The sequence below is a fragment of the Hemitrygon akajei genome, chromosome 7 (assembly GCF_048418815.1).
Source record: "Hemitrygon akajei chromosome 7, sHemAka1.3, whole genome shotgun sequence".
Taxonomy (NCBI): domain Eukaryota; kingdom Metazoa; phylum Chordata; class Chondrichthyes; order Myliobatiformes; family Dasyatidae; genus Hemitrygon; species Hemitrygon akajei.
The window spans coordinates 114115507-114142479 of NC_133130.1; the positions used below are offsets into that span (position 1 = coordinate 114115507).

At 43.0% G+C, this 26973-nt stretch overlaps 3 protein-coding genes across 3 annotated transcripts; 1 reads left to right on the top strand and 2 right to left on the bottom strand.

Moving 5' to 3' along the window:
• The first annotated feature begins 287 nt into the window (after positions 1–287).
• Positions 288–655, top strand: LOC140730047 (histone H4). The gene has a single exon (XM_073050193.1). It carries the CDS (start codon positions 312–314, stop codon positions 621–623), a length of 312 nt encoding a protein of 103 aa, XP_072906294.1. The 5' UTR covers positions 288–311; the 3' UTR covers positions 624–655.
• Positions 656–1762: 1107 nt separating this feature from the next.
• Positions 1763–2173, bottom strand: LOC140730146 (histone H3-like). Its single transcript, XM_073050278.1, has one exon. The coding sequence runs from the start codon at positions 2171–2173 to the stop codon at positions 1763–1765; it is 411 nt and encodes a 136-aa protein (XP_072906379.1).
• Positions 2174–11332: 9159 nt separating this feature from the next.
• LOC140730840 (uncharacterized) lies at positions 11333–26821 on the bottom strand. Its single transcript, XM_073051780.1, has 3 exons — positions 26722–26821; positions 17837–17978; positions 11333–13168 (listed from the first exon to the last, which is right to left on the bottom strand). The coding sequence occupies exon 3, from the start codon at positions 12563–12565 to the stop codon at positions 11549–11551; it is 1017 nt and encodes a 338-aa protein (XP_072907881.1). The 5' UTR covers positions 12566–13168; positions 17837–17978; positions 26722–26821; the 3' UTR covers positions 11333–11548.
• Positions 26822–26973: the final 152 nt, after the last annotated feature.

The window sequence follows — 26973 nt, forward strand, 5'->3', positions numbered from 1 at the left end:
AGTTGTCTTCAGTTAGGCTGTTTCACTCCAAATCTTTCCTCTCCATGTACCTGCCCAGACATATTTTAAATATTGTGACTATACCTATCTCTACAGCTTCCTCCACGTATCCTTCTGTGAGAAATGCTGTCCTTAAAGTCTGTCCTCTCACAATATCTTTCTGCCCTTTACACTTAAACGTTCCTGTCTCCTCTCTCTCTCTCTCTCTCTCTCTCTCTCTCTCTCTCTCTCTCTCTCTCTCTCTCTCCTCCCCCCCCCCCAAAAAAAAAAAAAAGTTTGTTACTGAACAACGACTGGAGTGAAGCTGCATTATGTCTGGCAGAGGGAAAGGAGGCAAAGGACTTGGCAAAGGCGGAGCCAAGCGGCACCGTAAAGTGCTCCGTGACAACATCCAGGGCATCACCAAACCGGCCATCCGCCGTCTGGCTCGGCGTGGCGGCGTCAAGCGGATCTCGGGTCTGATCTACGAAGAGACCCGCGGGGTGCTGAAGGTTTTCCTGGAGAATGTGATCCGGGATGCGGTCACCTACACCGAGCACGCCAAGCGCAAGACTGTCACTGCCATGGATGTGGTGTACGCTCTGAAACGCCAGGGCCGCACTCTCTATGGCTTCGGCGGTTGAGCAACTCTTCGTTCTTCCAAACACAAAACAAAGGCTCTTTTAAGAGCCGCCCACCAACTCACCGAGAGAGCCGTGATCGGGGACATAACTCTTTGTTATGCGATTAAATTTAAAACAAAGGGACGAGGTTGTCAGGTAATTACTGACAATTATGCCACGGGATTGAAATCACTCTGAGCACAACATGAACAGTATTGGGTCATGAACGGTCGTTGTTACATTAAGGGTCTGGAGATTAAATTCCCATTCTTTTGTGGTGAGCGCAATAACCCAATCAGAGAGCGGAACGAAAAGCGCCGAAAGTACCTCAAGCAACGCACACAAAATGCTGGTGGAACGCAGCAGGCCCTGGCCTGCTATAGGAAGAAGTACAGTCGACGATTCGGGCCGAGACGACTTTACAGCATCTGCAGATTTCCTCGTGTTTGCGAAAGTCCCTCAGTATCCCGGATGCCCTGAAATTTGAAAAGGTTATTTATTGAACCGTAGTCTACAAAAATAAGCATTGACCTATTAATTCGGTGAAGGTTTATTTTATAGTAACAGCCTAAGCCTTAATTAACTCACCAGTTTGAATGTTTCTGGTCATTTAGCTTCCAAAAGTCGCTCCAGTTTATATTCGCGGTCAAACTCGGTCTAAGGCGAGTTTGCAACGTGAAAAAAAAAGTTGTTTTGTGAGAGAACCGGAATTCCAGTGTCTGCAGACTGTTGTGGCCCGATCATGGTCTCGACGAGAAATGGGACTCGAAGGCTACATTTATTAAAACTCATTCCCCATAACAGTAACAACCACAAATGCCTGGAAACCTTCCCCAAAACAACCAGCGGTACACGACAGGTGTATGGGGACAGAGATACCCTGACGGCGAGGGAGAAGTTTCTCTCTGGTGTTCGCGCACCGTTAACTGCACAGAACTGCTGACTCTCGGTGTTGATGGTGTTCGGCCGCGTTGGAGTCTGTGTAAAAAACCGGGATGTCTTATAGAACAATATTACACAAATCACACACAGGGGAGGTCAGAGGAAATCGGCGTGTCGATAACACAAAAGCTGAGTGAATAGGAAATGATAGCCCTTTCCACTGCTGAGTTAGTGGCTCTTAAAAGAGCCTTTTGTTGTGCTTGGTGCCGAGGCCGGATTCAGACGCGCTCCCCACGGATGCGGCGGGCCAGCTGGATGTCCTTGGGCATGATGGTGACTCGCTTGGCGTGGATGGCGCACAGGTTGGTGTCCTCAAACAGCCCCACCAGGTAAGCTTCACTGGCCTCCTGCAGGGCCATGACGGCCGAGCTCTGGAAGCGCAGGTCGGTCTTGAAGTCCTGAGCGATTTCCCGCACCAGGCGCTGGAAGGGCAGTTTGCGGATGAGCAGCTCGGTGGATTTCTGGTAGCGCCGGATCTCCCTCAGAGCCACGGTGCCGGGCCGGTAGCGATGGGGCTTCTTCACTCCGCCCGTGGCTGGGGCGCTTTTCCGCGCCGCTTTGGTGGCCAGTTGTTTGCGGGGAGCTTTCCCTCCGGTGGATTTGCGCGCTGTTTGCTTGGTCTGCGCCATTCTCTTTCAGCAGTCCGAGTACGGTAACAAATACTGGGATTGGAATGCCAGAGGGCCTCCGCGACTGGCTTTTAAAGGCTGCCTAACCCCCTCGTACTAACCCATCCCTCCACTTTCTCATCCAGATCATTTATAAAAGTCACGAAGAGTAGAGGTCCCAGAACAGATCCCTGAGGCACACCACTGGTCACCATCCTCCATGCAGAATATGACCCGTCTACAACCACTCTTTGCCTTTTGTGGGCAAGCCAGCTCTGGATCCACAAAGCAATGTCCCCTTGGATCCCATGCCTGCTTGTTTTCTCAATAGCCTTACATGGGGTACCTTATCAAATGCCTTGCTAAAATCCATATTAACTACATATACGGCTCTACCTTCATCAATGAGTTTAGTCACATCCTCAAAAATTTCAATCAGGCTCATAACGCACGACCTGCCTTTGACAAAGCCATGCTGACTATTCCTGAACATATTATGGCTCTCCAAATGTTCATAAATCCTGCCGCTCAGGATCTTCTCCATCAACTTGCCAACCACTGAAGTAAGACTCACTGGTCTATAATTTCCTGGGCTTTCTCTACTCTGTTTTGTGAATAAGGGAACAGCATCTGCAACCCTCCAATCCTCCAGAACCTGTCCTGTCCCCATTGATGATGCAAGGATCATTGCCAGAGGCTCAGCAATCTCCTCTCTCACCTCCCACAGTAGCCTAGGGTACATCTCATCTGGTCCCGGTGATTTATCCAACTTGATGCTTTCCAAAACTCCAGCACATCCTCTTCCTTAATATCTACATGCTCAAGCTTTTCAGTCCATTGTAAGTCATCCCTACAATTGCCAAGATCCTTTTCCATAGTGAATACTGAAGCAAAGTATTCATTAAGTACCTTTGCTATCTCATCCGGTTCCATACACACTTTTCCACTGTCACACTTGATTGGTCCTATTCTGTCACGTCTTATCCTCTTGCTCTTCACATACTTGTAGAATGCCTTGGGGTTTTCCTTAATCCTGTCCACCAAGGCCTTCTCATGGCTCCTTCTGACTCTCCTAATTTCCTTTTTAAGCTCCTTCCTGCTAGCCTTATAATCTTCTAGATCTCTATCATTACCTAGTTTTTTGAACCTTTCATAAGCTCTTCTTTTCTTCTTGACTAGATTTACAACAGACTTCGTGCACCACAGTTCCTGCACCCTATCATCCTTTCCGTCTCATTGAACGTACCTTTGCAAAATGCCACACAAATATCCCCTGAACATTTGCCACATTTCTTCCGTACATTTCCCTGAGAAAATCTGTTTGCAATTTATGCTTCCAAGTTCCTGCCTGATAGCCTCATATTTCCCCTTACTCCAATTAAACACTTTTCTAACTTGTCCATTCCTATCCCTCTCCAATGCTATGGTAAAGGAGATAGAATTGTGATCACTATCTCCAAAATGCTGTCCCACTGAGAGATCCAACACCCTACCAGATTCATTTCCCAATACCAGATCAAGTACAGTCTCTCCTCTTGTAGGCTTATCTATATATTGTGTCAAGAAACCTTCTTGAACACACCCAGCAAAGTCCACCCCATCTAACCCCTCTCCCACACCGCTCTAGGGACATGCCAATTGATATTTGGGAAATTAAAATCTCCCACCACAATAACCCGGTTATTATTACACCTTTCCAGAATCTGTCTCCCTATCTGCTCCTCGATGTCTCTGTTACTATTGGATGGTCTATAAAAAACACCCAGTAGAGTTATTGACCGCTTCCTATTTCTAACTTCCACCCACAGAGACTCCGTAGACAACCCCTCCATGACTTCCTCCTTTTCTGCAGCGGTGGCACTATCACTGATCAATAGTGCCACACCCCCACCTTTTTTGCCTTCTTAGCTGTCCTTTCTGAAACATCTAAAGACTGGCACTCAAAGTAACCATTCCTGCCCCTGCACCATCCAGGTCTCTGTAATGGCCACAACATCATAGCTCCAAGTACTGATCCATGCTCTAAGCTCATCTGCTTTGTTCATAATACTCCCTGCATTAAAATAGGCACATCTCAAACCATCGGTCTGAGTGCGTTCATTCTCTATCATCTGCCTGTTCTCCCTTTAGCACTGTCTCCAAGCTTTCTCTATTTGTGAGTCAACACCTCTTCCTCCATCTCTTCAGTTCAGTTCCCAGGCCCCAGCAATTCTAGTTTAAACTCTCCCCAATTTTCTTAGCAAACCTCCCCGCCAGGATATTGGTCCCCCTGGAATTCAAGTGCAACCCATCATTTTTGTACATGTTACACCTGCCCCAAAAGAGGTCCCGATGATCCAGAAATCTGAATCCCTGCCCCCTGCTCCAATCCCTCAGCCACACATTTATCCTCCACCTTATTCTATTCCTATACTCACTGTCACGGGGCACGGGCAGTAATCCCAAGATTACTACCTTTGTGGTCCTGCTTCTCAACTTCCTTCCTAACTCTGTGTAGTCTGTTTTCAGGATCTTCTCCCTTTTCCAACCTCTGGTTGTTCTCTTTCCTACTTCAGGATATCGTGGACGTGATCAGAAACTCCCCGGATACAACATCTTCTTGGGACTGTTGGGGTTCTGCACATTCTTCCTAGTTACTGGTGTAAGGGGTTTCTTCTTTTATGTTACTGCTAAGGCTGAGCGAGCCTGAGGCTTACCGGGGGCTACACTGGTTTCTTAGCTGTCGCATTTTTAGCCATTGGTTTCTTTACCCCTTGTTTTTTTCAGTGGAAAATTCCTTAGCTACTGATTTCTTGGCCGTAGGTTTCTTAATCGCTTGCTTCTTGGTCTAAGGCATCTTGGCCACTGGCTTCTTCACTTTTTCCACGATTTTCATGGCGCTGTCTTTTTTAGCAGCCTTCGAGGAACCAGAGGCACGTGCGCCCTTAGTGTGAACCAGCGAGCTGCTTTTCAATTTCCTTTTAATAACCATCTTGATCTGACTTTTGAACTTTTCTACATTGATGCCATTGGCGACCAGACCCTTCTTTATCATGACGACAGACACCCCTCAGTTATTGCACCAATGTAGAGGAGGCTGCATTAGGAGCACCGGATATAATAGACAACCCCAGTAGATTCATGGGTGAAGTGTTGCCTTCCCTGAAATGGAGATGAGAGAGGAGGTGAATGGGCAGGTATACCATTTACAGCGCTAGTAGGGATAAATGCCTGGGAGGAGATTAGTGGGGAGGGATGAATGAACAAGGGAATCATAGAGGAAGTGATCCCCGTGGAAAGCAGAAGGTGGTGGGGAAGTAAAGATGCATTTACTAGGAGCATCCCTCTTGGAAATGGTAAAAGTTGTAGAGAATTATATAATTTTAAACACAGTTCATTTATTTCCAGTGGTAACCATTTAAATCCAAATAACAATCTTCAAACACATAGAAAACTCATGTGATTTCTATCTTAAACGTTTCCCAATTCTCACAGAGGATTCCTATCTTATCTTGAATTATTAAATTATTATCTTGAATCTTGAAACATTAGACGGTGGAACATTTCCAAATTACAAACCATTTCTAAAGCACAAAACATTTCCAAAGCATAAAGCACTTCTTAAACAAGGATAAGGCATTAAGGATTTCCAAAAACAAAGGTACAATTCCTATATAAACTAAAAAGACATATCAATCAGTTCCTGACAAATGAATCTTCTGCCACAGAAACCAAAGCTGGGGGAATTGCTTCTCATTCATTCTGTTTCTTCTACGATTTATGATGTTCCTTACCACATTCCTAATATGCCTGAACTGCTCTCTCCATTTATACCCCTTTTCCCCCAATTGGGTGACTTCACATATATATGATATTTCCCCAGATATCCTTTCAATACAAATAGCCTAAAAGCAGTTGGAGACATAGACCTCAGCTTAATATTCACAGTTCACAATTAATGCTGTAAAGCTAATATAAAACTCCCAACTATAAACATATCAGTTGTTAATTTGCTAAATGATATCTGTCTGTTCTGCAAGCTTCCTTGAACTAAGCAACTTAAGAGTTAACCTGTCTGAATCAACCCAAATTAAATAACACATTGGCTTATACTCTATTCTTGAGCAATAATAAAGCATACGTAGTGACCAAGCATCTTTTCATAGACAAAGAGTGTCTATGCTTTAGACAGACCTTATTTGCAAAGCTGTTCTATAAAGATTGCTTTTTAATCTCCAAGCTGATTACTGTTTTCCAGTCACTATACCTCTTAATAACTAAAGGCTGACTTCCATTTATGACCAGAAACTAAACAAAGCAATTTAGTTGAAAAATTTACTTACATCTGTTTTTGGACTTAAATTGGCTGATGCTGTGTTTAGAAAGCAAGGTTTCCAAAAAAAAAAAACAAGGAGGAGGCCTACTGGCCTAGCAGTGAATATTCACAGTTATAGAGAGAAGTTGGGCAGGTTAGTGTTAGGGTTAATAGTTACATTGGGGTGTAGGAATTGTGGTTTGACCTTACAAAAATGCATACAATGATGAGGGAATAGATGGGTGAGTGCATATAGTCTTCTTCCCCAAGAGCAGAGGAACAAAACCCAAAGGGTATAGATTTGAGATGAAAGTAGTCACTGGTACAGTATTAGTATTTAAAACACATTAGTCAGTTTTATGGATAGGGAAAGTTAATACAGATATGGACCAATTGTTAGCAATGGGATGAGTTTAGATAGTCATCTTGCTCGGTATTGACCAGAGGGTCTCTGTTATCTCCTGATTTTTGAAGAGTAATTCAGCAGACACGCCCACTTATTGAATGTATTTTTAGAAAAAAATCTCAGGATAAACTTACTTTTTTCATTTTTCTGATGGGCTCTGACTATCTTTCTTTCTCATGTTCAAATACTGTAATCCTCTCCCTTGGTGACAGTTTCCATTTCCCTTCCTCAGTTAAGGACTTTACATTGAAATGTCTCTAGGTGAAGCCCCCTTGTGCCAGGAAAGATACAGAGATCTATTTACAATACTTGCAGAATTCCCAGCAGCTCGTAACAGTACGATATGGAGAGCAAGCCGTTGCCCATATAGCAAGCTCCTCCACTCCAGCATCTGATGAACCTAAAGGAACGGCAGAGACCGATACAGTTTGGTACAGCAGCATCGTAGGAGTTACCAGTCAGATTGAACTCAATGTAAGACTGCCTGAGGGACTCCAGCTCTGGATTTTGCCCTTGGGGTTTATTCCCGAAGCCTTCTCCACGAGTGGGTATAGCCGCAAGACAGTGGAGGTTTGAGATCAGAGCTTTCCTGCTCCAAGAGGAGCCTCCAGCCACAGCTGATGAGCCCCATCTACCTGAAGCGACCGGTTTTAAGGCATCAGTAACCCACCTTTGCCCCTTCTGTCAGTAGAAACTGTTCTGCCAAGCCTAGTCGCTAAGCCACATGTAAAAACCAGTAGCTGGACTTTATTGTCAGAGGCTAGTTGAGACACACGCCATTTAATGGGTCATGGGAACTTGTCCGCATTACTACCCCAGCTGTAACAACCTTAAGGAACGTTACATATAAAGTAATTTAAAAATGGGTTATGAAATATCAAATATATATATAGATATATAGATGCACATTCCCCCTTTCTCCCATTGCTAAGAGGTCTAATGCCACATGATTTTGAAGAACCATCTTGCACTTGGCGACCATTTCTGTTGCTACCTTTCCCAAGGCTTCAGCAGTGTCATTGTTTAGCCTTTCTAAGGCTGCAGCAAGATTTTTAATCTCTCGAATATTTCACGCAAAACCATAAGATGGGAATAAAATTGATGCTAAATGATCTCCTTCTAGAATGTCTCATTTACTTCTAGCTTCGGGGGGTAAAGGCGAGTTGTGTGTATGTCTCACGGCAGGGAAACACATTAAATGATAATAATAAATATAGAAAAGTGACATCAGCTCTATTTCCGTACATAAAGTACATATTGTTCAATGAACTTAGACCCATTCAATTTCACTTGACAAGAGCTCTGATGAACTGTAATGTTTTTCTGATTATGAACAAAAATTCCAGAATCATTTCCCCATTTAGGGCAACGTAGAGTGTAATTGCATAAACTATTCCTTCCTGGAATGGTACCTTCTGAACTCAAGAAAAAGGTAGCTTATGTAAAAAACATATGAAAAGCTTTAGTAACTGTCATGACATTGGATGTGGTATATCCCAGAATAAGACATGAATATGGTCAGATATGATTTTCCCTATATCTTGCTAATTGTATTGCCACAGACGATTCAGTTTAATATAAGACGAGGGAGATCTGATGATCATATATTTATAAACACAATAAATTCTGCAGATGCTGGAAATCCAAAGCAACACACTGGAGAAACTCAGCAGGTCAGGGAACATCTATGGAAATTAATAAACAGTCAGTCATGGGTATAAAGTCAACATCGGTATTGCTGGAATGTTTAATAAAGAGGACGTATCTTTGTTCTGGATCTGCAGCAATGCTTAGCACTGGTGAATATTTTGAAGTGTGCTGTATATTTTTTCATGTCATTCTCACCTGAGTCACTAGGGTCCACTGTGGAGTCTATGTCATGTCAATCCTGTAATTCTCCAGTCTGGATGGTATCGTTGTGTCAGACAGCCCCATGTAGGCTGTAATTCTCTGTTTAGATGGTGATCGCTTTCTTGGATTGTCCCATATAGGCTGTAGTTCTCTGGAGTTCAGATGGTATTACTCTGACTGTCCCATGTGGGCTGTAATTCTCTGGAGTTCAGATGGTGTTACTCTCTCGGGCAGTCCATGTAGCCTGTAATTCTCTGGAGTTTGGATGTGACACTGTATAGGGAGGCTGTTTAATGTAGGCTGTCAGTCCTCCGGTGGGGCTTCAGTAGTGAGTGTTTCCCTTGTTGGACCACCCGTAGAGCTTCACTAGCAGGACTGTCCACTTGAAGTCTTGACAAATAAAAACACAAACTGCTGGCAGAACTCAGCAGGCCAGACAGCATCTATGGGAAGAGGTAGTGACGACGTTTCGGGCCAAAACCCTTCATCAGGAGACATTGTTTCTGAGCCCCGAGCAATGCACATCAATTAAAATAAAAACACAAGAGATACTGTAGATGCTGGAAATCCTGAGCAACACACACAAACACAAGTTCCTGCAGCATTTTCTGTGTGTGACTTCAATCGAATTACCATTGTGTTCTTTCACTAATTTGGTTCATGCAAAGATATGCAAATATACAAATTTTTACTGTCTCTATCATGCTGTCTTTGTAGTTCGTTGCAAGTTTCGCATTTCCTTTGATCACCAAAAAACTTTACTCATCCTGCTAACTTTCACTCACTCACAGTCGATCAAACCGACCTCATGGTTTTATCTCCAAATCAGCACCAACCATTTTCTATTTCTTAAACTTAACATTTTGGCATTTTTCATTTGGACTTTTTCACTAATTTATCAAACTTAAATGTTTTATTTGGGTAAGAGTTTCTAGCAGGTTTCACAACTTCCTGTAAACCAAGATTAAGTTTTCTCCCCCATTCACTGCTGAGATACATTTAAGTTTTTCCACAAACTCACTAACTTGCACAAATTTATTAATTTTTTTTCTGTGCCAAACTGCTTGTACGACTTTAATTTTTGACACTCTAATGACTTGCATAATAAATTAGCAAGTTTAAATATGGCTCTACCAGCTTGCTTTTCTTTTTTCAATTTTATTTTTAAAAATAGCAAGGAAGTCCTCAATCCTAATTTCCATCTGATGATGAAAAAGCCAGAATTATTTTGTTCTCAGACAATTTGGGACATAAAAGGAAGTTCTTACCCATTTTGTTGCACACTAAAAATTCCCTCTTTGTCTTGCATTGTTCTGAGCTCTAAATCCTGCTCAGCTAATTGATTGATTTTGGTCTTTAAACCTTTGGAAGTCAGGTACAAGGCATAAAACTGTTTCTTCATGATCATTTTATATAAAGTTGATAGACCAGGAACAGAACAGCGACAGGGGTCTAGTACTTGAAGAAAGCAAAACTGGAGATGGTGCCTAACATAACAGCTACTATCATACCCAAAGATAAGAAAAATACCAATAACATCTATAGAAAATATTAAACCAGTTAGAAACCACTTCATCAATACAGCAGTAAAAATCAAAAAAATGAGAAAATACTTCCTCACTTAATAAAGTACAAAGAAACTTCCTGAATTATACTTTGTACAGCCACAAGAGGCATCTTAAACTGTATGCATACAAAGGCTACTTAAAGCATAGGCAGAGAATTAATTGTTGAAGAGGAAAGAAAATAACAATTCAAATTAAACAGATGGATCCAACAGACCCGGTCCCTGCACGCTTGATTCGCAGTGATAGGAAATTCGGAAGCTCAGAGATTTCTGGGTAAGAACAGTGCCATTCGATGAGTTTACAAGCATTGCCTCCCCGCTGCCAAATGCCGCCAATCCAGTCAATGTTTTTATGAGAACTCAGTAGCCAGTTTAACAGAGCATGCTCCCACAACCAATGCATTCGATGTCAAAAGGCATTCTTTGTGTCAACAGTCAAAGCAATTTTTTTCCTCAATCATCTTCCAAATGTTGCTACTCTATCATTCATTGCCATAAACCCCCACTCAGTTTCCTGCTCCTCATCATATGCTCTTACCTCTTTCACAGTCCAGAGTCCTGAACTCTGCCTTGTGCTGACCAACCTTTGGTTTCTGACGCTGCTCCATTAAACATCCAACTAATGTTTCACCATTCTGCTTTCATATTTTGGAAGACAGTGCTCTATTCTAACAACCCAGCTGTATGAGACACAGCCCTTTGGAAGCATTGCAATGACCCATAATGTTAAGTAGATCTGGGGATCAGGATGTTAATGACCAATGTTATTCTTCCTCAGCCCAGAAATTTGAGGGATGAAGAAAAAGTCAGACGTAACTGCAGTCAGCTCATCTTCTTTGTCAGTCTGCAGAAAGTCATGCAAGAAATTCAAGGGCAACCTCTACTCCCACAGACTGGTGACTGTTTGGAACCCATCACCACACGGAGAGCAAGGGACGAATGGCAGGGATGGATTTAAAGGGATTATTGTGGAACGAAAACACTGGCAGGGACCAACTGGGCTGAGTTGACCCCCAAATGTACACTAGGTGTGTTGAAATTCACTAGGCACCTGAGACGGAGTTTAAAATAGAACTGATTTATTAGTCACAGATCAAGAATATGAAACTCCAGTCCCATTAAAGGTGAACATCAGCAGAAGAAACTCTTCCCATGCCCAGTGACCAGGGTGCAGAACTGGGTGCAACAATAATTGCAGAGTTCAACCTCAACAGTCACTTTTGAACTTGCATCTGGATTCAGCAACTGTGATGGTTAAATATCCAGCAAGCAACTTATTTAAACCCTTTTCCCAGTGTGAACTCGGTAGTGTTTCACAAGGTTGGATGACCGAGAGAATCCCTTCCCACATTCAGAGCAGGTGAACGGCCTCTCCCTAGTGTGAACTGATTGGTGTGTTTGTAGGTTGGATGACTGAGTGAATCCCTTCCCACACACAGAACATGTGAATGGCCTCTCCCCAGTGTGAACTCGCTGATGTACCTTCAGCTGAGATAAGCAAGTGAATCCCTTACCACAGTCTGAGCAGGTGAATGGCTTCTCCCCAGTGTGAACAGACTGATGTGCCAAAAAGTGCGATGATTGAGTGAATTCCTTCCCACAGTCTGAGCAGGTGAATGACCTCTCCCCAGTGTGAACTCGCTGGTGTACCTTCAGTTGAGGTAACTGAGAGAATCCCTTCCCACAATCTGGGCAGGTGAATGGTTTCTCCCCAGTGTGAACTCGCTGATGTACCTTCAGTTGATTTGACCGAGAGAATCCCTTCCCACATTCTGAGCAGGTGAACGGCCTCTCCCCAGTGTGAACTGACTGGTGTGTCAGTAGGTGGGATGACAGAGTGAATCCTTTCCCACAGTCTGAGCAGATGAAAGGCCTCTCTCCAGTGTGAACTGACTGGTGTGCCAATAATTGGGATGACTGAGAGAATCCCTTTCCACACTCTGGGCATGTGAATGGCCTCTCCCCAGTGTGAACTCGCTGATGTACCTTCAGTTGAGATGACTGAGAGAATCCCTTCCCACACTCTGGGCAGGTGAATGGCCTCTCCCCAGTGTGAACTCGCTGGTGTACCTTCAGTTGTGATGATTGAGAGAATCTCTTCCCACAGTCTGAGCAGGTGAACGGCCTCTCCCCAGTGTGAACTCGCTGATGTGTGTTCAGATGAGAAGACTGAGAGAATCCCTTCCCACAGCTTGAGCAAGTGAACGGCTTCTCCCCAGTGTGAATTTGCTGATGTGACTTCAGTTGAGATGAGTAAGAAAATCTCTTCCCACAGTCTGAGCAGGTAAACGGCATCACACCAGTGTGAACTGACGTGTGGCTGTAGGTGGGATGAGTGAGTGAATCCCTTCCTGCACTGAGCAGATGTATGGCCTCTCCCCAGTGTGAATTCGTTCATGAGTTAACAGATCAGATGACTGAGTGAATGTCTTCCCACACACGGAACAGTTGAAAATCTCTCTCCCTTGTGAACTCACTGGTTTGTCTGTGGGTCGGCTGAGTGAGTGAATCAACTCTCAGACACAGCAGATGAAAGGCCTCTCACTGGTGTGAATTTTCTGATGTATTGTCAGCTTGGATGACAGAGTGAATCACTTTGCTCAGTCAGAACAGGTGAACCCTGTCCCTGTGGTGTGAACTTGCTGATGTATCTTCAGGCTGGATGACTGAGTAGATCCCCTCCCAAAAAAGAGGAGGTGACTGGCCTTCCCCCACTGAATTCACTGGTGTGACCACAGGTCAGCAGAATTAGTGAGTCCCTTCCCACACAAACAGAGCAGGTGACTGGCCTCTCTCCACACGGTGAACTCACTGGTGTGTTTGCAGTTCGACTGAGTGAGAGAATCCCTTGTTGTTTTGCTTGAGATTCCACTTCACACATTCTTTGCCGTTTCTAACCTGTAAAAAGATTCACAAAAGGCATCAATGGGAGAAGGTCAACATTTCAGATAATTTTAATCACTATGCTGAGCTCTGACATCACACTTTTACAGCAAAGTTCAGCCTAAGTTCAAAGAAGTCATTATCTAACTGGGCACAGATCAGGCATCGGGACTGACCATCAAATTCTCCAACAATTTTCCTACGTAACCATATAACAATTATAGCAAGGAAACAGGTCATCTCGGCCCTTCTAGTCCATGCCAAATGCTTACTCTCACCTAGTCCCACCTACTTGCACTCAGCCCATAACCCTCCATTCCTTTCCTGTCCATATACCTATCCAATTTTACTTTAAATGACAATATCGAACCTGCCTCTACCACTCCTACTGGTAAGTCGTTCCACACAGCTACCACTCTCTGAGTAAAGAAGTTCCCCCTCATGTTACCCCTAAACTTTCGCCCCCTAACTCTCAACTCATGTCCTCTTGTTTGAATCTCCCCTACTCTCAATGGAAAAAGCCTATCCACATCAACTCTATCTATCCCCCTCATAATTTTAAATACTCCATCAAGTCCCCCCTCAACCTTCTACGCTCCAAAGAATAAAGATCTAACTTGTTCAACCTTTCTCTGTAACTTAGGTGCTGAAACCCAGGTAACATTCTAGTAAATCTCCTCTGTACTCTCTCTATTTTGTTGACATCTTTCCTATAATTCGGTGACCAGAACTGTACACAATACTTCAAATTTGGCCGCACCAATGCCTTGTCCAATTTTAACATTACATCCCAACTCCTATACTCAATGCTCTGATTCATAAAGACCAGCATACTAAATGCTTTCTTCACCACCCTATCCACATGCGATTACACCTTCAGGGAACTATGCACCGTTATTCCTAGATCACTCTGCTCTACTGCATTCCTCAATGCCCTACCATTTACCATGTATGTCCTATTTTGATTAGTCCTACCAAAATGTAGCACCTCACACTTATCAGCATTAAACTCCATCTGCCATCTTTCAGCCCACTCTTCTAACTGGCCTAAATCTCTCTGCAAGCTTTGAAAACCTACTTCATTATCCACAACACCACCTATCTTAGTATCATCTGCATACTTACTAATCCAATTTACCACCCCATCATCCAGATCATTATTGTATAAGACAAACAACATTGGACCCAGTACAGATCCCTGAGGCACACCACTAGTCACCGGCCTCCAACCTGACAAACAGTTAACCACCACTACTCTCTGGCATCTCCCATCCAGCCACTGTTGAATCCATTTTACTAAATATTAATACCTAATGATTGAACCTTCCTAACTAACCTTCAGTGTGGAACCTTGTCAAAGGCCTTACTAAAGTCCATATGGACAACATCCACTGCTTTACCCTTGTCAACTTTCCTAGTAACCTCTTCAAAAATTTCAAAAAGATTTGTCAAACATGACCTTCCATGCACAAATCCATGTTGACTGTTCTTAATCAGACCCTGTCTATCCAGATAATTTAATATACCATCTCTAAGAATACTTTCCATTAATTTACCCACCACTGACGTCAAACTTACAGGCTGATAATTGCTAGGTTTACTCTTAGAAACCTTTTAAAACAATGGAACCACGAGCAATATGCCAATCCTCCGGCACCATCCGTTTCTAATGACATTTGAAATATTACTGTCAGAGCCCCTGCTATTTCTACACTAACTTCCCTCAAGGTCCTAGGGAATATCCTGTCAGGACCCGGAGACTTATCCATTTTTATATTCTTTCAAAGCGCTAGAACTTCCTCTTCTTTAATCATCATAGTTTCCATAACTACCCTACTTGTTTCCCTTACCTTACACAATTCAATATCCTTCTCCGTAGTCAATACTGAAGAAAAGAAATTGTTCTAAATCTCCCCCATCTCTTTTGGCTCCACACATTGCTGTCCACTCTGATTCTCTAAGGGACCAATTTTATCCTTCACTATCCTTTAGCTATTAATATAACTGTAGAAACCCTTTGGATTTATTTTCACCTTACTTGCCAAAATAACCTCATATCTTCTTTTAGCTTTTCTAATTTCTTTAAGATTCTTTTTTACATTCTTTATATTCCTCGAGCACCTCATTTACTCCATGCTGCCTATACTAATTGTAGATCTCTCTCTTTTTCCGAACCAAGTTTCCAATATCCCTTGAAAACCATGGCTCTCTCAAACTTTTACCTTTCCTTTCAACCTAACAGGAACATAAAGATTCTGTACCCTCAAAATTTCACCTTTAATGACCTCCATTTCTCTATTACATCCTTTCCATAAAACAAATTGACCCAATCCACTCCTTCTAAATCCTTTTGCATCTCCTCAAAGTTAGCCTTTCTCCAATCAGAAATCTCAGCCCTGGGTCCAGACCTATCCTTCTCCATAATTATATTGAAACTAATGGCATTGTGATCACTGGACTCAAAGTGCTCCCCAACACATACCTCCATCACCTGACCTATTTCATTCCCTAACAGGAGATCCAACACTGCCCCTTCTCTAGTTAGTACCTCTATGTATTGCTACAAAAAACTATCCTGCACACACTTTACAAACTCCAAACAATCCAGCCCTTTTACAGAATGGGCTTCCCTGTCTATGTGTGGAAAATTAAAATCTCCCACAACCACAACTTTGTGCTTACTACAAATATCTGCTATCTCCTTACAAATTTGCTTCTCCAATTCTCACTCCCCATTAGGTGGTCTATAATACACCCCTATAAGCGTTACTGCCTGTCTTCAGTCTGTGAATTGGCTCAGTTTGTCTCTCTCCACTAGTATTATTTCATGTTGAGATCACATGCCTCAGTGCTACAAAGATCACATATTATATGGCTGCTCGAGCAGATTTCCTAATTACTCTGACCTCCCCCCTCACCCTGCTGAATAACACTGGTGAACTTTTTCTCATTAGAGTGCGGCACTTTAGTGATGTGAAATTTACAGGTCACTTGTTACCCAGGACAAAGGTGTTTGATATCATTTTCACTCAGAGAGAACGGTACAAAACATGTTCTCACAAGTACAAAGGCCCAGAACAAGAGGAGGTAGAACAAAGGTTATTTTCTCAAGAACTAAAGCTCATGGAAAGAATTTGGTGCTTTTTTTTTGGTATTTTTATTAAGTGGAAGGTAGACTCTTTATCAGAGACTATCTTGGAACTATTTTGTTCCAAGTTCCTAATCCTTGGATTGAGGTAGTTGGAGTTCCACAGTATTGGAGAGATCCATCCACTCCTATTCCCTCCACCTGTGTTTCCAGACCGGTAGGGAAACACTGGAAGTGTCACCCATGGCACCTCTATAACCAGAAAAACCCATTAACAAGAGACACATCTATCCAGGGCCTGGGTATGGATCGAGGGGCTAAGGGTGATGAAAAGGACCAGATTGTCCTGGATTTGCAGGGCCACAGTGTGTCCGGAGCTCACAGCAATTGTCTCTCACTTGTGGTGCAGACACCGATGCTGATGAAACACCCGCTCGGAGCCCCGATCCTGCCTCCTTCTTCTTTTGTGCTAATAGCGGCTTGCACCTCTCAGGAAGCTGCATTACTGCCTCCTACTGTAAGGGAGAATGAGGGGAGCCGTGACAGGGATCAGATCTGAACTCCTAAACCTGTTTTAAATAAAAAGCTCACCAGGGACCCACACAACTTAATCATCCCCGCCTCAGGTGCCAGAATATCCTGCAAACTAGGTACCCAGAGCTCCCCAATAATTGCCCAAACAGCTTCCCACATTACAACAAATATCTGTGGTACACCACACCTTAGTCCCATATTCCACCATCTCTGGGACCTTACAAAAATCACACCACCCATTCCCATGCTTAACAACAAGTGCCAAAGTAGAGTGCAACCCAGTATGTCCAAACCTCAGTCTCATCAAACACACATCTTCCTTCCTGTTCCTTCCCAAAAGGTGCCTCCCCTGGACTGATAGAAACAAATTGTAATACCACTTCCCTCTCCCACAATTTCTGCTATTTCCGAATCCCACTCAACCTAACAATAGATTTGACATCATACTTTCCCATATTGACTATAATTCCTGCCTTCGACTTAGTAAGTGGCTGTTTTGCGAGAACGTAGGCCTATTCATTACCCGATACGCCCACATGTGCAATTACCCAACAGAACTGGACTACTATTCCCGCACTCTTCCAGAACATATATTCACCTCCATTCTTAACCCTGACCCTTGAACGTTTCGATTCCCAACTCTGCATTACCGAGGCAGATCACGACTCTGTTCAGCTTAACTCATTCATCTCAATGCAGACTAACGATAACGGCCAGAAATTCTGCTGTACAGACGGACAACCCATCTGTCAGCCCTTTCCCCACCTCAGCATTAAAGCAGGGGATGAATACCCCAGAGCTCACCCGGTCACTCACCGGGTCTTCAGCACCATGTGTGAAGATGGGCAAAAAGGAAACCTGCTGCAGCTGTAAATGACCAGACACCCTCTCACCTCCTGACTATCCCCCAGTAACGTCAAACCTATTCCCTCTTCCAGAAATTTCCAGGGGAACTCCAGGCTAGCTCACAGTTGAGCTAATCCGTAAATCCCAGGACATCTCTCGCACATATTCCCTAATTATCCGCCCGAAACAGTTACCACTCCGCTACCCGCTCCTACCTGCGGCCGATCCGCCAGAGCCTTTCGTCCACTGAGCGCATGCGCGATTTTCGGAACCCAGCTGTGATCTTTACGCCTGCGCATTTGATCGCTGGGTCACCGGCGGCGAATTCTGAAGCGCGGAGACCTCTGGGTAGACAAGCTGCCAATCAGAATCAGGTTTAATGTCACAGACATTAATGCGATAGAATTTGTTAACATTACGGTTGCAATACACAAACGATAACTGTGAATTACAGAAATTGCATATATATATAGTTAAATTATAGAAATGAAGAAGTAGCGAGGTAGTGTTCATGTGTTCAACGTCCATTCAGAAACTGGATGGCAGAGGGTATTACATACCAGCAGCAATAGATCACAGATTGAGTCAGGTTTTAATGTTAAAACCACTATATTTATTAGTATCTACTTAAAATATAAGAGATTAAACAAACTAAACTTAAGTTAACAGTGCTATGTATATGTGTGGCTTCCAAACTTAGATAGATAGATAGATAGATAGATAGATACTTTATTCATCCCCATGGGGAAATTCAACTTTTTTTCCAATGTCCCATACACTTGTTGTAGCAAAACTAATTACATACAATACTTAACTCAGTAAAAAATATGATATGCATCTAAATCACTATCTCAAAAAGCATTAATAATAGCTTTTAAAAAGTTCTTAAGTCCTGGCGGTTGAATTGTAAAGCCTAATGGCATTGGGGAGTATTGACCTCTTCATCCTGTCTGAGGAGCATTGCATCGATAGTAACCTGTCGCTGAAACTGCTTCTCTGTCTCTGGATGGTGCTATGTAGAGGATGTTCAGAGTTTTCCTTAATTGACCGTAGCCTACTCAGCGCCCTTCGCTCAGCTACCGATGTTAAACTCTCCAGCACTTTGCATACGACAGAGCCCGCCTTCCTTACCAGCTTATTAAGATGTGAGGCGTCCCTCTTCTTAATGCTTCCTCCCCAACACGCCACCACAAAGAAGAGGGCGCTCTCCACAACTGACCTATAGAACATCTTCAGCATCTCACTACAGACATTGAATGACGCCAACCTTCTAAGGAAGTACAGTCGACTCTGTGCCTTCCTGCACAAGGCATCTGTGTTGGCAGTCCAGTCTAGCTTCTCATCTAACTGTACTCCCAGATACTTGTAGGTCTTAACCTGCTCCACACATTCTCCATTAATGATCACTGGCTCCATATGAGGCCTAGATCTCCTAAAGTCCACCACCATCTCCTTCTTAAACAGTTCTTAAAGTCTTAAGATGGCAAACTAGAAAGGTCCAGTAATCCACGGACTGAGTGAGGGGAGGTACTGGTAAATCCACTTTAAAATGTAAAAAGGAGGCAATCACAAAGAATTCCACAAGTTGCATGCCGGGCAATCGAAATATCAGTCGCCAAAGATCTTATCCGTCGTTGAGTCGTCCAGAAATCCACGTAGAAATATCACTAGCAGACAGTTATCTCTCTCTCTCTCTCTCTCTCTCTCTCTCTCTCTCTCTCTCTCTCTCTCTCTCTCTCTCTCTCTCCTCTCCTCTCTCTCTCTCTCTCTCTCCCCTCCCTCCCTCCCTCTCTCTCTCCTCTCTCTCTCTCTCTCTCTCTCTCTCTCTCTCTCTCTCTCTCTCTCTCTCTCTCTCTCTCTCTCTCTACCCCCCCCCCCACCCCATCCAGGCCTTTTAAAGTGACCCCCACGGTAAACAAAACTATGGTCATGTCACACCTCCACACAAAATTTTCATCTGTAAGAGCAAAACTGTAACTGCAAACTAGAACATGTGAAACAATGTATTTACGGTTACCATACAGCATACTACAGACTAATATAACATATTGCAGGAGCGTATACCAATTGTAAATTCCACCCCACTACTAAAACTACATTGCAAACTTAACATCTGGAAAGACAATCGGCAATTATATTATCCCTGCCTTTAATGTGAGTTATCATGAGATCATACTCCTGCAAAATCAAACTCTGATTCAACAACCATCTATTTTTGTGTGTTCAGCTTACTCAGAAACACCAATGGATTACGATCTGTATACACAACAAGTGGTTTCTGAGCTGTGCAAACATACACATCAAAATGCTGCAAAGCCAACATAGCTGATAATAATTCCTTCTCTATGGTGGAATAATTTCTTTGATGCCCATTGAATTTCTTTCACAAGTACACCACAGGATGGTCAACATCATCATAAACATCCCTTCGTAGTAACACTGCTCCTGCAGCTTCATCACTGGCATCTACAGCTATGGAAAATGGCTTTGTAAAGTCAGGTGACCTGAGCACAGGTTGATGACACAAGATGGCTTTCAATTTCTCAAATGTCTCCTGGCAAGGCTTCATCCAAATAAACTTTTCACCCTTCTTCAGGAGGTTAGTCAATGGGAGAGCAATATCAGCAAAGTTCTTACAGAACTTGCAATAATATCTGACCATTCCCAGGAATCTTCTAAGAGTCTTTTTACTGGTTGGAATGGGAACCACCGAAATTGCCTGAACTTTTGCCTGGACAGGAGCCAGCCTGCCCTGACCTACAACATAACCAAGATAGGTCACAGTGGCATGGCCAAATTCACTCTTAGCTAGGTTAACTGTGATTGGCCTTGGAAAGCCTCTCAAACAGCTTTCCCACTGCAGTGATATGGGCTTCCCAGGTGTCATTCCCCGTGACCAAATTATCAATATAGGCATCTGTGTGTTCTAACCCTTGAATTACAGAATTAATCATTCTCTGGAATGTTCCGGGAGCATTTTTCATTCCAAATGGCAGAACATTGTATTCATACAACCCAGAAGGTGTTACAAATGCAGAAATTTCTCTACCTCTATCTGTTAATGGAACACACCAATACCCTTTGAACAGATCGATTTTTGTAAGAAACTTAGCCTTTCCAACCTTGTCTACTCAATCATCCACTCTAGGGATTGGGTAAGCATCTGTTTTTGTTATTGCGTTCACCTTCCTGTAATCAGTGCAAAACCTGATACTACCTTCTGCTTTAGGTAGCATAACATAAGGTGAGCTCCAATTTGAAGTAGAAAGCCTAATAATACCATTTTCTAACATATGCTCAATTTCTTGTTCAGCAAGTCTACATTTTTCAATATTCATGTGATACGGATGCTGTTTTATGGGTTTGGCAACACCGATATCTACATCTTGTGAGGTTACTCTGGTTCTTTTTGGAACATCAGGGTACAAATTCCTAAATTTCATCATCAACTGCTTCATTTGCTACTGCTGCTGCGGCTATAAATGAGCCAATTTCTCATCAAGACTTTCCAAAATAGTCGAATTTGTCAAACTGGCTGAAATAATGTTGGATTTAAAATAGGCCTCAGATGGATCAGCTGGTAAATTTCCAGAGAGTTCAGATTCATTGTTATTGACAACAATGGTCACAGCTTCTGTCTGTTTCTCATGGTACAGTTTAAGCATGTTTACATGACAAAGCTGCGTTGGCCTCCATCTATCTTTTGACTACATAATCCACATCAATGACTTTAGACACAATTTTGTAGGGACTATGAAACTTAGCTCACAGAGGGTTTGTTTGAACAGGGAAAAGAAGCAATTCCTTATCTCCCGGCTTGAATGACCTCCTTCTGGCTTCCATATCATACCAAATTTTCATTCTTTCCTGGGCGGATTTTAAACTTTCCCTTGCTAAGTTGCAATCCCTTTGCAATCTGTCCTTGAATTTTAAAACATAGTCTAACAAATTAATATGCAGGTCATTGTTAATCCACTGTTCTTTTAATAACGCTAAAGGTCCTCAGACCTGGTGTCCAAACACAAGTTCGAAGGGGCTGAAGCCTAGGGACTATTGCACTGACTCCCTCATGGCAAATAAAAGCAAGTGAACTCCCTCATCCCAAACGTTCTCATATTCAATACAGAATGTCCTAATGATGGTTTTGAGGGTAGAATGGAATCTTTCTAAGGCCCCTTGGGATTTTGGATGGTACACAGACAACGTAATTTGTTTGGCTCCCAGTTTGTAAACTATCTACCAGAATAATCCTGACATAAAATTACTTCCTTGATCGGACTGGATTGCTTTAAGCAAACCAAATAGGATGAAAAGCCTTATGAGAGCCCTCAGCACAGTAGGAGCTTTTATATTCCTAAGAGGTATTGCTTCTGGAAATCTAGATGCTGTACACATGATGGTTAGCAAATACTGATGGCCAGCTCTGGTCTTTGGCAATGGGCCAACACAATCCACAATAACTTTCGAAAAGGGTTCACCAAATGCAGGAATAGGCTGTAGTGGAGCCACTGGGGTGACCTGATTAGGTTTAAACACAACCTGACAAGTGTGACAAGTTCGGCAAAATGTTCCAACATCTTTCCTCAAACCAGGCCAGAAGAATTATTTAAAAATCTTATCCACAGTTTTATTCACACCTAGATGGCCACCCAAGGGCATACTATGGGCCAAAGTTAAAATCTCATTCCTGTAGACTTTAGGGACTACAACCTGGTGAACAATTGCCCATTCCTCACTTGCAGGAATATCAGGTGGTCTCCACTTCCTCATTAACACTCCAAGCTTGATATAATACCCTACTGGCACTTTCTCAACCTCATCGCCTGGGAGAACTTTTTCTCAAAGCAACAATCTCAGGGTCTCTGGTCTGTTCCGCTATAAACTCCTTCCTGGACAAAGACAAATCTTTATTGTCAATCCTAACACAAGGATCCTGGTCCAATAATGAAGGAAGGAAAGACACTGACAAGTCATTGTCACGTTCCCCGTGATGGGTTAAAGACCCAGCTGAAATAGAAAACACCATGGAGTCTGGTATTGTTATAAAGTAATGCTATTTATTAGTAACTACACAATACAGTAATATAAATGCAGATATATCAAACAGATTAGCAATGATTATATACATATATATATAAGTGTGGAAGTAGGAAAACCAAGCTTCTTCAAGCCTAGGGGTAAATGGATTCAGTCTTACGATGATGACTGAAGTTCAGTTCAGTTCGTGGTATTGAGTCGAGTAGTGATGGAGAGAGAGAGAGAGAGAGAGAGAGAGTTTTGAGTCTTCAGGTAAGCTGATGCCGTTGATCATCCCATTGTCCTCCGAAATCCTTTGGAAGTCACCGACTGTGACCACACACAAAGGGGACCGTTCTTCTGTGGTGGAATTATTAACCCAGGTGAGGATTGGACACACGAATAACTCCCCACTGGTCATACCCTTTTCACACTGTGAGAGCCACTGATCGATCCTCCAAACCAACCTTTTCTGTGGCCACAACAAAGCTCATTCAGTGCCCAAAAACCATGTGTCTGTAGGTCCACCAGCAGACCTCCCATTTATCTCCCTGTGCTGAACACCAGCTGTCCATCAAACAGCTCCTCCCTTCTCTCTCTGTAAGAATACAGAAGCTGATAGTGTCTTTGCAAAAGTGTAAACACGCTTGCAGAGAAACCACAACACCATCTCCAAGCAGTCTTTGTTTCTCTCTCTCTCTTAATAACAAGGTGTCCGGGGTTGACAACTCCCTCTCTCTTTTCAAAAAACACAGTTCATAGGGGTACTTCAGCACCCCGTCACATCATCAAAACCTGAGTCCTGATTTGGTAGCGGAACTATGCTGCACAGAACCATCCACATTGGCAAGCTTCTCGGCCATAGCTCTAGTTACTGCACAGGTTGGATAAACATTAGAATCCATCTTTGGGTCATCAGTGATTGGCTTAGTCGTCAAATACACCGCAGAGGCAACTCTGCCACCTGTTAAGTCATTCTCTAACAACAATGAAATGCCCTGCGTCGTAGTCCTATCTTTACAGGTCCTGAAACTAACTCGGACTTCAAAATTACCTTGTGCAGAGATACAGAAACAATGTCAGCCCCAATGCCTTGAGCAAGATTTACCTCACCAGTGGCAGTCTCATCACTAAATTCTAGAACGCTGTCTAACAAGAGTGACTGAGAAGCCCCGGTATCTCGAAGAATTTTCACTGGTACCGGGGATGACCCCTCATTCACTGAAACAAACCCCTCTGACACAAAAACAATGAATTCTTTCCTAACCAGGTCAGACATCTCAATCTTTGATAGAGCTTCATCAGAAAGTCCAGAACCCTGTTGGCTTATAGGTGTTTCAAAGCGTTGAATACAAGCTTCTGGAACTATCTCCTTTTCCTTCTTCTTCTTTAGGTGGAAACAATTAGCAATAACATGACCAGGTTTCTTGCAATAGTGACAAGCAGGACCAGAATGTTTCTCCTCTGATTGCTTCCCTTCATCCTTCCCTTTGACACTAGTCCCAGATTTGATTTCTGGTTTACCCATGCTACCCTTTTGGAAGGTGTTACTCGTGGTAACTTAACCTTGTGGGTTAGAGCAAACTCATCAGCTAATTTAGCAGACTCTTGTAAAGTTGCTGCATCCTTCTCATCCAAATATGTCTTTATGTCATTATGGATGCACCTTTTAAATTCTTCAATTAAAACTAACTCTTTCAGTTTGTCAAAATCATCGTCCACATTTTTAGATATGCACCATCGTTCAAAACAAACGGTCTTCTCATAAGCAAATTCCACATGAGTCTGGTTCACAGATTTCCTCAGATTCCTAAAACGTTGCCTATAGGCTTCTGGAACTAAGTCACAGGCTTTAAGCACAGCCTGTTTCACAATGTCATAATTAGCTGCATTGTCAACTGACAGGGATGAATAAGCATGATGAGCCTTACCTTAATTACACTCTGTAACAGGAGAGGCCAACTGCCTCTTGGCCACAGTAGGCTCTGAGCAACTTTCTCAAAATGCTGAAAGTATTTATCAACCTCAGCCTCATCAAATGGAGGGGCCAATTTAACTTTCCGACTAGAAACAAACTTATCAGCAGAGTCAAACATTGGACCCCTTGCAGTAGCTTCTCTAACGTCTCTAGCTCAAACCTCCTTTCTTTGTCTGCTTCCGCAGCTTCAAACTGCCTTTCTCTTTCTCTGTCCTCTAATCTAAGTTTCTCTAGCTGCAATTAATCCATTCTGTACTGATGGTCCTCCGGTTTACCTCCAGGAAACCACTCTAGCAGCCACTCTTCAAACACATTAGTAGATACATAATACTCAACCATTCTCCTCTGAATCCCTGCCTTTCTTATAACTGGTTTCACTGTAATAAAACCCAACTTTTTAGCAATGATCAACAACTCATTATTTCTGGCATCCTCTAATGCCTCAGAGGTTGGTGATGCCTGAAATTTATCAATATCCATTGCTGCTGGTTTATAACCACAAGTCAATCAAAAAGGAAGTAACCAATCAGATCGTTAATCAATCAATCGATAGGCCCCATTTATATTCAAAATCCCAGATGAGCCCCCAATTTATGTTATGTACCAGCAGCAATAGATCACAAAATGAGTCAGGTTTTAGCGGTAAAACCACCATATCTATTAGTATCTACTTAAAATGTAAGATATTAAACGAAATAAATAGAAGCTAACAGTGTTATGTATGTGTGTGGCTCCCAAACTGTCAAGCTTAGGAACAGTTCTTAAAGTCTTAAGATTGAAAACTAGAAAGGTCCAGTAATCCACGGAATGAGTGAGGAGGGACTGGTAAATCCACTTTGAAATGTAGAAAGGAGGCAATCACAAAGAATTCCACAAGTTCCACGCTGGGAAATCAAAATATCAGTCGCCGAAGATCCTATCTGTTGAGTCGTCCCGAAATCCACATAGAAATATCACAAAGTGACAGTCACGGAATATTCCTTAGCATCAGTGGTTACCACATAACATACCCAAAACCATGTAAGGGTTAACAAAAGTGGTCGCCACAGAATACTCCAACAAAATCCACGTGTGGATGATACAAAGTAACAGTCACATGTCCAATGTGCATGGTGTGCTGTTAATCAACCCAATCCTTTGGGTATGTGAAAGTATCAGACTTTACCCATTGTCACAGCAAGCTACTACCGGCAGCTTGAGAGCCAAAGTTTCCACTCTCTCTCTCTCTCTCTCTCTCTCTCTCTCTCTCCTCCTTTCTTTCTCTGAAAGTCCCAACGGTCTGTCGCAGCTTGTTATACTGACGTCATAGTCCCGCCTCATCCAGGCGTTTTAAAGTGACAGCTACAATAAACAAAACCATGGTCACGTAACAAGGGAAAGAAGCTGAGTGTGTGCCTTTGGGCTCCTGTACCTCCTTTCTGATGGTGGCAGTGAGAAGAGGGGATGCCCTGCATCTTTAATGATGCACGCTACCTTTTTGAGGCCTGGCTCTTTGAAGATGTTCTGGATCTACGGAGGCCAGTGCCCATGAGTTGACTACTTTTATTACTTTCTGCAGCCTACTTTGATCCTGTACAGTAGTGCCAGTAACGTCCCAACCCCCCCCCCCCCAGCCCCTGCCACACCAAACAATGTTGCAGCCACTTAGAATGCTCTGCATGGTACATCTGTAGAAATTTGCTGGTGTTGTAGGTGACATACGAAGTCTCCTCAAATGCCAAATAAAATGTAGCCACTGTGGTGCCTTCTCTGCGACTGCATTGATATGTTGGGACCAGGATAGATCCTTGGATATATTGATACCCAGGAACTTGAAATTGCTCACTCTCTCCCCTTCTGATCCCTTTGTGAGGACTGCTGTGTGTTCCCCTGTCTTACCCTTCCTGATGTCCACAATCAGTTTGGTCTTACTGTCATTGAGTGCAAGGTTGTTACTGCGACACCATTCAACTAGCTGGAATATCTCACTCCTGTACACCCTCTTGTCACCTTCTGAGATTTTCCAACAATATTTATATCAGCAAATTAATAGATGGCATTTGAGCTGTGCCTAGCCACACAGTCATGGGTGTAGAGAGAGTAGAGCAATGGGCTAAGCACACCTACCTGAGGAGCGCCAGTGTTGATTGTCAGTGAGGTGGAGATGTTATTACCAATCTGCACAGATTGTGGTCTTCCAGTGAGGAAGTTGAGGATCCAATTGCAGAGAAAGGTACAGAGGCCCAGGTTATGGTGCTTTTTGATCAGACCTGTAGGAATGATGGTGTTAAATGCTGAGCTGTAGTCAATAAACAGCATCTTGACGTAGGTATTTGGATTGTCGTGTTGAGCAAATGAGATCCCATCCACCTCAGACCT

What these genes read in the sequence shown, in the direction of transcription:
- LOC140730047 (XM_073050193.1), top strand. Translation starts at nt 312, where the DNA reads ATGTCTGGCAGAGGGAAAGGAGGCAAAGGACTTGGCAAAGGCGGAGCC.
- LOC140730146 (XM_073050278.1), bottom strand. Translation starts at nt 2,173, where the DNA reads ATGGCGCAGACCAAGCAAACAGCGCGCAAATCCACCGGAGGGAAAGCT.
- LOC140730840 (XM_073051780.1), bottom strand. Translation starts at nt 12,565, where the DNA reads ATGCCGTTTACCTGCTCAGACTGTGGGAAGAGATTTTCTTACTCATCT.